At 38.3% G+C, this 12163-nt stretch overlaps 1 protein-coding gene across 2 annotated transcripts in view; it reads right to left on the reverse strand.

Moving 5' to 3' along the window:
* Positions 1–849: 849 nt before the first annotated feature.
* The window catches only part of VAV3 (vav guanine nucleotide exchange factor 3), a 144280-nt gene continuing 132966 nt past the window's right edge, over positions 850–12163 (reverse strand). The window contains exons 26-28 of one of the 2 annotated variants that reach the window (XM_063407648.1): positions 10365–10448; positions 4889–5040; positions 850–3321 (exon numbers count right to left, since the gene is read on the reverse strand). In XM_063407648.1, the coding sequence (XP_063263718.1) occupies positions 3280–3321; positions 4889–5040; positions 10365–10448 (278 nt within the window). In that variant the 3' untranslated portion in view covers positions 850–3279. The remainder of the gene's footprint in view (positions 3322–4888; positions 5041–10364; positions 10449–12163) is intronic. The other variant, XM_063407647.1, reaches the window with a different exon arrangement.

Consider the following 12163-nt stretch of genomic DNA (forward strand, 5'->3'; position numbering starts at 1 on the left):
ATGTCTGTGACCGAGTGTGATACTGTTAACAAGAGCATTTAATTGGGACACATTTTTGCATCCCACATTAGGTGTGACTCTTCTTTATGTGATATGTTCACGGGTGACAGGAAAATTATGCCTTACATCTGCAGAGATGTGTAAATGCCTCATTAGGTTTAATAATTATCTCTTAGAAGGGCAGTTCCGCAAGAAAATCTGTTACTGAAAAATGAAAGGGACACAAAAAAATCCACACTGCAACTGAATCACCACTGTCCCCACTGAATTAATTCACCTGTCCAGAAATATTTTTATAAACACATTAATAATGAATGTTACATTGTAAAAAATACATGAATGGGCTACATCACACAAAGGCTATCAAGTAGCCCATGAAATCAGACAGACTGTATTTTCAGACTTAAGCTCAATTCAGCCTGAATTTATATGTTAATTCACATGAGAGAGGAAGAAAGGAGAAGGTGGAAAAGATTTGCTGTGAAAAGATACACATTAAACTTTTTAGGCACAACTTCTTTTCAAATAGAAAAACTACAAGTATCATCTTTGACAGACAAAAATCAATAGCACATGACTGATTCTCTATAGCTAAAAATATAATAATAAATTTAAAAAGCCTCAGCACCTTCCTGGGTGTGGCACAAGGCATATTATCCTGACAATAAAAAGTCCTCAAGGAAAGCTATACTATCCCACTTACGTTGACAGCTCAGTTTTACAGGTGAATAAGGATTATTTAAATGTTGGAGACCAAAACAAACCATTATCAACTTCTCACAATGAGAAGGTGGTGAGACAAATGAAGCACAACCTTCACAGTAGCAAACTACACATTTTGGCACATCATTAAACAAAAAAAATTAACCAGTTTATTATATTTAACATATTTACAAAATAGTACAAATTAAAAGTACTGTAACTCCATTATTGCATAACAAAAAACAACTCCATACAGGCAAAAGCAGCACATGAAAGAGATGCTCCAGAATATTTAGGAAGTCTTTGGTACTCAAAATATAGTTTAAGATGCAGCATTAACTCAATCAATACAGGGCATTAAACACAGACAATGATTTGTAGATTTATGCCACAAAAGTAAAGTTTACCTATGGCTTTCATTCTTCTCAAAGGATGACTACTGGACTCAGGAATTGCTTAAAAGCTTTACAACATTTTTAGGATGGAGAGAATACTCAAAATTATTCTAAACCCGGGCTGTTGAAAATGGCTGATATAATTTTCAACTCATACTGAATTTAACTGCCTCTTCTCAGAACTATATGACAGTAAAGCACTAAACACTTCACACACCTAGAGCCTATTCCTCTACCCCTTAGGCAGGCAAAAGTGGGAAAAATCATCTTTGCCTACTTAAGGAATATAGGATTAAGTTCACAATAGACAATCAAACTGCATGGCAAAACATGATCAAAGACTGCTTACTCTAGCCTATACTGCTGTACACATCATTTACAAAATCTTTATGCATCATGTACATATTTACAAATGCTCTCAATTATTCCATCAAGTAATGTACTCAACACAATCACAGTTTACATAATTTGAGGTAAATCCTTGAAAACTTAGAGCATTGGCAGAATTTCATCTACAAGGCTGAATCTCTCAAGTCAAATTTCTAACGAGATGCTCTTCTCTTTCCCCTGGTCACACAGTACTGCCTGCCAGGGGTAGCAGATGGGTAAGAGTTTCAGGGATGAAGGGGATTTTGTGTATTCTCTTTGTTGTGCTTGATTCTTCTTGATGGCCAGGAAAGGCCAGAAAAAAGCAAAGAATCCTGGGGGCAGCCAAAAAGAAACCCAAATATGTACTAGCAGATTCTGCTCTGTGGACAAATGGTGGAGATCATGTTGCTTGTAGACTGGGAAAACACTGCAGTGTTAAATCGTGCACTGTCAGTGTACACTAATTGCAAAATGCCAGCAGAAACAGAAAAAGCAAAAGCAAAAGAGAGGATGTGGGACAGACTGAATTAACTTCATTTAAGAGCTTGATTTTCTTTAAAGTTTTCAAGCCAGGTGTGACATTACTTCAATATTTAAAACTGCACATCTGAAGACATCACCCACATTTCTTTTGGCTTATAACTACATTTCTGCCTCTTCATAATTACATTAAACACTGCCTCACCAAGCAGTGGACACCACTTTACAAGATCTTCCATGCTGACTAACCTAGACACATTTGGGGATGTTGAGAGCACTGCAACAAGACAACTCCCTCATTGAGCTGCCATTAACATCCCAGGCAACAAGAAAGAAAAGGGCAGAAAGTCTGCATGCTCCATTTGCATTCACAAAAGGTGACAGAAGCTCCTATCTAACTAGGAAAAGACAGTACTGAGTTGAAATCAAAGTTCATCCAAATCAATCAAGAGGTTAAGATAAACACTTTTGTTCTTGAGAAATGACATCACCTTGCATTACTATTTTCTCCTTCAGAATAGGTCTGCAATATTTATTTAATGTTACTGCCGAAAACTTTCAGCTCATATTGTCATGACTATCCACCAGTTGCACTTTTATTGTCAGATGCTTAAACAAAAAAACCTCACATAAAAAGGCTTGAGATGAAGTAAAAGGATCACACAATTCCACTTTGTGAAGGATTTTTAAAGCAATATCACCTTTTAGAATGTCTTTAAACAGACTGGTAGAAGATTTAGGCAGGACCTCAAAGTAGCCAGTTAAGTAATCACATATGCATGGATGCTACTCATATTTACTACATATTTCCTTCTGAATGTTTTTGTGAGTGTGAAATGGTTTCTAAGTTGATAAATAAAGTAGTTTGATGTCTCAAGACAATCCTACTGACTTTATGCCCACTGGAATGATTGAAATCTGTTTTCTGCATGCAATGATAAGGAATAATAAGCCTTCATCTCTTTGTACCATCACAGACGTCAGCTAGAAGAGAAACATTGAATATTCAGCCATTGCTAGTACTCATGGTGTAGTACAGGGTGAAATGAAAAGGAACAAAGAATTTTGTTTTCCAGAGATCTTCTGGAAAGGTGATGGTTGGACTTTGTACTGATCCCCAGTGATGGCAAACTGGCAGCTTGTTTCTTGCACAGCTCTGGGTAAGGTAATAACCTGTCAGCCCAAACTTCTGTATAAATCCCAACATTAAGACTGGAAGATTCAGACAGGCAAAAATGTTGCTGTTTAAATACTTAACAAGACCAATAACACGTTGAAGATATAAATTTTTACAGTCCCTGAAACTGCTGATCAGCAGAGGATAGTTTTTAATTCATTCGTCTTCTTCAACATAGGTTGATGGAAACCAGCCCACCTAAAAGGGGAAAAGCAGAACAAAATAATACATGAGATGCACACGGTGGTTTTTTAATGGCTGAACTAGACACAGCAAGGATGGATCTGTTCAGGAAATATATGAATAAGATTATAAAGACAAACTTGACTGACCTGACACAGTCCCTTAAGAAAATACTAACTTGCAGATATGACAATTTGGAGACCAACACCCTCTGTGTCACTTCCTCCCCCCAAAAATCTAAACCACATTTGCCCACATTGGAAGTCTAGAAGTTCAGAAAAATGCCAAGAGTGGAAGTACTAAAGGCAGGATGCTACTATTTTTCAAATGGGGAGTTAAACTTGTAACGGGCTCCAGTCAAGTCCAGGCAATCCTGTTACAAAGGAAACACTGACTGATTGGATTGCTTCACATGGAGTTAAATTCCACTGCCACCACAACAGGTATTACACATGGCACAATTAGACAGCAGAGTCTAACGTCCAACATTTCAGAAGTTATGAAGATATCTACATTCTGAAATTAATGATGTGCCAACCTAGACAATGACTAGAAGGGGTGGCTGCAGAAACTTTTAGACTACCTCGCCAAAATATCTCCAGAGGTGAGTTTATGAGAGTTACCAAGGAATGCCAGCATGTAACAGGGCATCCTTTAGAATGTGGGCAGCTGCATTGCAATGAGTTGTTCAGCTTTCTTCACATGCAGAATGTATATAGCATGATGGCTATTTCTTCTGCTTCTCTATTTCTTCTGGTCTAATTGGCTATTTAATAAGCTTTAACCATTTAACATAACCAAGCTAATGTACACAATAAAAAAGTTCTCCATATTGCATAAAGCAGTAAGTCTGGACATTCACTTCAACTGCACTTGCAACTACCATTGCCAGCTTCCAGACAATTTACATTCTTCCACCTCACATTCCTTGACCCTGCATCCCAGCACTTTAGACATGGAAACAGCAGTCTCGAATGCTTCTGACTAATCTGCATTATGAGGCAGTAAACCAAGACTGAAACAGTAAACCCTTTATAGGTCAAAACTGAAACTTCACTTCCAAGTCTCAGAGCAGGGTGTAAAGTGAGTTCATAAAAATCCCTGCTAAATATGTCACTTCATCTGGGCCACATTCAGAGATCAAAGAAGCAGCCTTCTATAAAAAGGTGGCTGATTCCATTGCATTGGAGTCTGGCAGAAAGATGTGGGAAATCATTCTGTGGCAGAGTGCTAAAGAGTTTCACAGCACCAGGAACCTGACCCCAAATATCTGTGCGCAAAACAGTTCAAGAAAGGTCAACTGCAGCAGTGCTATTAATCCTGGTTATTTTCCAACCATATAACCTTGCCCAAGTATTCAGCCTGGCAGGTCACATTAAATAACCAATAATTTAGATGCTGGGAAAGCTACCTGGCAAGAGCTCTGCCTAGCTCCTATGAAACAAAGATGAGAACATATTGTGAATTTAAATACACAATGTACACAATGTAGGAACACTTTTTTTTTTTTTTTTTTTTTTTAACAAAATCACTGTCAGTGAAGGCAGAAAGAAACACAGGAAAAGAAAGAAAAAAGTCTTACCCTTCCATTTACTTCACCTCTCCACCAGCCATTGGCACTCATCTTGGTATAAATTTTGACAACGTCCCCTTTGAGCAGGGAGAGCTCTCGCATGTCTCGAGCACAGAAGTCATACCTGGCTATGGCAATGCCGATCACCTTGGGGCTCAGCACTGGAAGGAAGCAGATGGTGACATTATTTGGGTTGGGTAAATAAAGGCTACCAAACTACTGTAAACAGAACTACTGCAAAATATAAAACAGGGGTTCCACAGCAACATACACTGGCATTCATTTTATGTGAAACATTTGCACTACGAAGATCAAGAAGATTTAAATATAGGTGAATGGTGTAAAAAGTTGAAGGGATTTTTTGTGATTTTTTTTGAATAGTCCTCTTTGTTTTTAGAAGAAATATTAAACTACATGAGCCATAAATAAAATATTCCCCACAATGAGATTGCTAAACACGTTTGCAATTATTTTATTCTTGTGCTACATAATAAAACTTGCTGCTAGTTATATGCATCAACATATTTTACAGGTCACTAAGTTCTTTCCAAAAGAATTATTAGCATTTACAGTTGATTTAACTTTAGACCTCTAATGAAGCAAAACAACCAGAATAAGGTGCTGTTCTTTCAAAAAACAACTCCCAAGTTAAATATTAAAGCTCTTAAAACTGGAAGCAAACATCAGCACGAGCAAAAAGGTACAGACTTTCTACAGGAAATTTCCACGGATCATTTGTCACAATCTGCATTAATATTGACTGATGTAAATCTATTCTTCTCAGGAGTTTATTCTGTAAATCACCAATGAATTTTTTTCAAGAAAATTAAGGTTCAGTGAAATTAACACTTTAAAGTTTTAAGGTACATCAATATAGAAGAATTTTGCCAATGTAAAGCCCACACATTTTACACAATAAAAAGATGTTAAGAATTTTTAAAAAGCAAAGCTCCACAAAGCCTCACTTCAAAAACCAACTCCTTTTATCCAAATAGTTTTATAGGAAATTATGTTTCCAATTCTAATGTAGAATGTCCAAACTTGCAAAAGAAATCCTCAATGACTCCAGTGTAAGGGTAGTAAGAGGAGAGTGGAGACATGGCCTAAGAGATAAAAGACCTCTGACTTGAGCATTTTGGAAAGAACATCTACTACTCCATGGCATTTTGTAGTTGGATTATTCGGCCAAGGCATTTTTCAGCTTTTTTTCCCATTAATGCCACTGTTTCCCTATGTAAATCACTGTAAGAGGAGTTCAGGAGAACAGGCAAGCTTCCTTTGAAAAGATTTCAGAATTCATATGATCACGATGGATGACTTGATATAATGTACACAGAATCATCTCTGTCCTCAGAACCCTTTCACATTTCTTAGAAATGTCCAATCTTCATTAGGAAATGCCTTTAAGATTCTAGTTTAGCAATGTCCTCAACAATGTAATACTAAGAATTCATGTCTAGTTGCCTTTAATTTAAATCAAGAACATGGCAAATGAGCTGAGAAACCTAAACAGTTTCAGTTCTACTTGTGTTTAAGTTTTCTGACTCCACTGGATGATAGATACATAATAGTATTAAATATCTGAAAATCATTATATGTTCAAATACTTTCAGCTTAGAGAAAATACAAATATTTTACAAGGAATACTACATTTAAAATATTATTAGATATATCACAGAAATAGAATGCCTAGAAAACAGTTTTGACAACAGATAAATGCCCTAGTTTATATCACATCACTAGAGTTTAGTTCAACACACCTGACTGCTTATGTAGGTAGAGTAGGCTTACCAGACACTTGATAAATTATGTAAAAGATGCCATATAACAGAGAATCAGCCTCTCAACTTATTGCTTATATTGATGTTGCAAAAATCTAGGTGATATATTAAGCACATCAAAGCTCAAGCATGCTTTTTTTCCCCTCTTAGCCAGCCAGATGCAGATGGTGCTTGTTTAGACCCTGACATGAATGTAATGTCCTATACCTTATCAGCATTGCAGTAATCAATTTTACAGGGAAAGAGCACACCATGGGCAGTAATTGTTTTAGAGAAAGAAAAAAAAGAGCAGTTATTGACTGGAGGGTGAGGAACCATTCACAGGTGTGCAGCAAAATCCCTGGCAGGTCTGGAGACGCATTGCAGGGTGCAAGGAGGCATTCTGGGGAGCAGGGTATCACTTCAGATTCCAGCAAGAAGAGAAGGGGGCAAGGAAAAAATACAGGGAGCAAAGATGAACAAATTTCGGAAAATGGGGAAGAAAATTAATAAAGGAAGAAATGCATAGAGGAATAATAAAGATGGAAAATAGCAAGGAAAATTAGGAGAGAAAAGAAAGAGGAGCACATCTGGGGGAAAGGAGGACTTTTAACTCTTTTTCAAGTCACAAAGAGAGAGGAAAAGGAGAAAGAAGCAAGAGAAATCAAAACCATATATCTTCAAAAGTCTTGAGGCAGAAAGTAGCAGAATTTAGATTAATTTAGGATCCAAGATCCATATTTTCAAATAAAAGTGAAGCTCATGATAGGAAATATATAAAAGGAAGCCAGATGAGTGATGGAATACAAGAAAATGACAGTGCTAATTTTGGAAAAAATATTAACCATATCTCTCTGCTGACACAGCCACAAAAATAACTTGAGTACAGACTATCAGCCCTGAATTTCCAATTAGTGCTGTCCCAGGATAAATAAAACTTGAGGGAAGACAACACACGGAAAGCACACCTGTACAGATGGGGGAGAATGGGGGAGAGAAGGAACACTGAGTGAAAGAGGAAGAATGCAGATCCTACAGGAATTCTGCAGGAAGAACGCAGAGAGAGAATGGGATTAACAGCAGAGATCGATGGACAGAAAGAGCCCAACAGGTGGATGAATATGAAGGAGAAATTAAAGGGGAGGGGGGAAGAGAAAGTGTTAAAAAAGAAAATAAGCTGTTGAGAAAGCAGCAATAAATTAACTTTGTGTAATAGAAGGGAGATACTCAGAGAACTTACTGGAAATAGAGGGAGAAATCCAAAGGAGGTGAATAAAAAGCACATGTGTGAATGAGAAAAATACGCTTTTACTTAACCAGCCTTTCCTTCTGCAAACAGAAGATGATGACTACAGGAACTATAATCAGCTTTGATTTACAGTGGAGTATGTTGGACATTAGCACTGAAATAGATGTGGTGCAAATGAATTTTAATACTAGTTTGAGCCACTGATGATGCATCTGGGGTGCAAACAACAGAGACTCCCTGTGATCACAGCAGGCTGGTCTAGCTCACATGCTTGAATTCCATGAAGGTCAATGTAGTATTATTAAACCTGTGAGCAGTTGTTTCTCTCTCCCTGTGCTCTGGCCTCCTCATAAATGTGCAGCCACTGCCCTGAGGGTTGCTCCTGTGTATTGGGCTCCATGCTCCTTGAAGCTGTGTACATTTACTTGTACATTTACTGTTTCACCCAACCTCTGTGCTGTCATCCAGGCACAGGCAGCACCTTCAGTAGTGCTCATCTTAACCTTCTCCTGTGTTACCAGCTTCCACATCAGCAGAACTAAGCCCCCTCTGAAGATGTTTTTGAAACAAATACTTGTAATATCATGAAATAAGTATTTGGTCTTTTAATGTAGGCAAATTATTGGGCTATTTTTAAAAAGAAGGTTTACTACAAACATATGAAGCAATGCACTCAGAATAGAAGGGGCAGATAAGCTCAATTAAGCACTGCAGGTCAATATTTTCCTTTAATATTTTGTAACAAAATGCTTAAACTGGCATATTGTGATATGCCAGATGTTGAATTGATACCTATCATTATAGCTAGTAATGAATTTTCTGATACAGCAGTTTTTAATATAAAAAAGGAATATCAAAAATTATAATTTGTTTAAACCACATATGGGAATATAAGGGAATGTGTGATAGGGTTAAAGTAACTGAGTCTTCATTGCTGTTCCATCACCATAGGCCACAATTTTGTTCACAATTTTGTTCTTGTGGAACAGATACCAGTTACAGTAAGAATGGAATTTACAGTCAAGTACTGGGCAGTTGAATGCAGGATGTCCTCTCCTATCCCTGTCCAAAAGGACAGAAGTTCACAGTATCTACCTTGAGCAAAGAGCTAAAACTGAACCCCTTCATGTTGTTTCAAATCAGGTGAGTGTTCAGGGAGTCCAGCTGAGCTTTGTGACCACAGGGCAAAATCCACAATGGATTTCTACCCATCTTTTCTGCAGATGTGTCCCCTTATAAAAGCATGTGTCAACTGGAAGGGCACCTTGGATTCTCAGTCATTGTTGTGAATACTGAAAGGAAGTATCTGCCCCAAAAATATCTATATGTAAGGGCACAGAAATGGAAGAAACAACTGAGGGGCAAAACATCCAAGTGTGGTCTGGAGATTGAAATCCCTCCATCACCATGGGGTGAATCGAGAGGGGTCATCAGAGATGCTCCCAGCACAAGTACGTGCAGTAACCATCCTACTGCTGAGCTGCCACCTATGTCCTTTTCCCCTCAGGAACCTGTGGAAAGCCCCAAGGATCCTTCTCAGAGCACTAAATGATTTGGACCCCTTCTGTGGGGCAGGTGTAAAACACTGAGATCTTGTGACTCCATCTGCATTTGTGCATGCTGGACACCTCCCTTCCCTAGTGGCAAAGGCCAGCCCAGTCCTGCCCTGCACAACCCAGGCAGGGTCCTCCCCCCTGTGCACAAAGGTGTAAGGTGAGCAAATGCTGCATTCCCCATCAGCAGCTGCTTCCAGCTGCTCCTCAAAGGCATTCACCTTTCTACTGGCAAAATTCTTCTTAAATTGTCCAGGGGTGCAGTTCACCTCTCTGCAGACCAGATCTTAGAGAGCAGAGCGAGTCACACCCAAACTGATGCACTGACTGAGGCTACCAATGGTGCCACTTTTAGCATTTTTATGCAGCCTCTTAGTGTGAAATGATTGCATCTATTAAAGCCAGAGATGGTTAAATGGAAATAAACAAAACAATATTTAGAAAGCAGATGGGCAAAATTAATTAACAATGTTAATGCAGAATTTAAAGAAAGCATTCTCTATGAAAAAAAAACCTACTGTATTCTAAGATGCTACTGCAGAATGGTTTGCTGCAGGGATGGGACGAATACATTATTTACCAACAAGCAGTGAGATTTCCATGTTTGTGCATTTGAAATACATTAAAATATAGAGCTCATAAATGTCAACTGCATAGCAAATTAACAGTCAAGTGGTCACTGATGGAATCTGCTGCAACTATTGAGCTTTGCAACACCTATTCAAACTGCTTATTGCAATAAGCAGTAGTAAATCAAGAGTTTAAGAGTTTGATTTTTGTTACACTCCAAGAATGACAAGTAATAACGCAGTTTTTGGAGCCAGAGAAGAGCTGAAGTATTAGATTCGTCCCTTCCCTCACTTGCTGCACACAGAAACAACAGAAGCAAATTTAGAAGAAATATAAAAGCAATAAAGCAGTACCTGACCAGAAAGGAGTGGAGGAAGGGGGAACAAAGCTGTAGTCTGGAGGAGTGACAAAAGAAAACCCACAGAACAAAGAAGGGGCTTAGAGGAAAAAAAAGAGAAAAAGAGAAAAGCAAAAGAACATTGAAATATTGGCATAAGATTTAAATAATAGTTTTTTAACTATATAATTCATTGATAATAAGGAAACTAAGGTTCCCTACTAAGGATGTCTGCAAGGAAATTGACTGTAATAACTAGAAAATTTGGATCTATGATTTAATTTTGAACAATTGCATTTTTCAAAGAGTAAAGTAGGAAGAAGTCACCCATTTAGGGTTTCAGAGAAGTAAATTGTAACTGCAGCCTCCTTGCAAATATTTTCAGATTTAACAAAAGTTTTTTTAATTCTTTGTGTGCCCCACTTCTTACAATTACAAAAGCAAGAACTCATGCATACATAAATCCTCTTGACCCCAGCAACATTAGTCACATGCCCTTAGTTAGGATATAGTCTAAGCTGACCTAGAGTCAACTCCATATCATGGCATGGGGAAAAAGTTTGCATTCTGCCCTCTAATCATTAACATCAATAGGAATTCCAGCTAAACTACATCCTCTAAGACCCAAACAGTCCTGCTCACATTTGCAGTTTCCCCAGCTTCCAAAAAAACCCTTAAGCAAGCAAAAAAAGCCTAAGCTTGGCCTAGGCAGAACCAGCACATCATCCTAAGCCCCTACAGCAGCTTCCCGGGGTGAAAGCCACAGGTGCTCCTGCTCTGTTGTCAACAAACTAGAGGCAATGTACTTTTAAATGCAAAAATGAGATGAAATTAACTGGAATTGCTTCAAGTGAAACTACAGTTTATTGACCTGTTTTCACATTTTGTCCCTCTTTTGAAGAGGCAATAAAGATATATAGTGTGCATGTCTAATAAAGTTGGGAACTTTGCTCCAAGCTGTGATTTAGAAAGGTACATCCATCTCAACTGGATAAATAATAATGTAGCCTCTAAATTATAGCTAATAATATCTGTAATTACTGAACAAGAATTTTCCTTCAAAAAGTAGCAGGGTTATATTTATCACTTACAGCTACTTCTCTGAATTTGTTCTTCTCACTACACATGAAACACAATAATTTTCCTTCAAAATGGTACTTGCAGGAATGATGACTAGAATGATTTTATGCAAGAATCCATGGTGGAGGTAATGGTACAGTTTTGTGCATCTTACCTGGATGACAATAGATACATTTGTGACAAGGAAACTACAAGCACAAATAAAATAAACAGGACTGATACTGTGTTTTAATATCCATAAGCCTTGGGTTTAGAAATAAAAAAAAAAATCCCACAACACAAACCAACAGCATTTTAGGTTAGTGTCTCACAGGACAAGAAAACCATGCTCCAGGACCTCCTGCACTCTGGAAACTCCCTTCTGATCCTTCACAATGATGATGCTTTCCCCACCTAACACTGAATGGACTGTCTGGGGTGCATGAGGGACTCCTGTATAACAGAGACAGCAACCCCAGGTGACAGCTCTGTGGGCAATCGTGCCACACAAACCAAAAGGGCCACTTGACTCAAAAGCAGAGCACATCCTTAGAGAAAAACACCTGCCTTTGCTCCTCCAGAAGCACAATGGCAGGGTGGAACAGCAGCACACCCAGGCTAGGTGCTATATGGGGGGTGGCTGGTCCCTAACTGAGCAGACTTCATCCTGATTTTTCTCTCTGGCATAGCTGGAGGTTTGGTGTTATGTGTCAAACTCTGGACATGTAAACCTGTGTGGGCAAGGAACTCCTGCTA

The sequence above is a fragment of the Prinia subflava genome, chromosome 10 (genome assembly GCF_021018805.1).
Source record: "Prinia subflava isolate CZ2003 ecotype Zambia chromosome 10, Cam_Psub_1.2, whole genome shotgun sequence".
In the NCBI taxonomy this organism is placed as follows: Eukaryota; Metazoa; Chordata; class Aves; order Passeriformes; family Cisticolidae; genus Prinia; species Prinia subflava.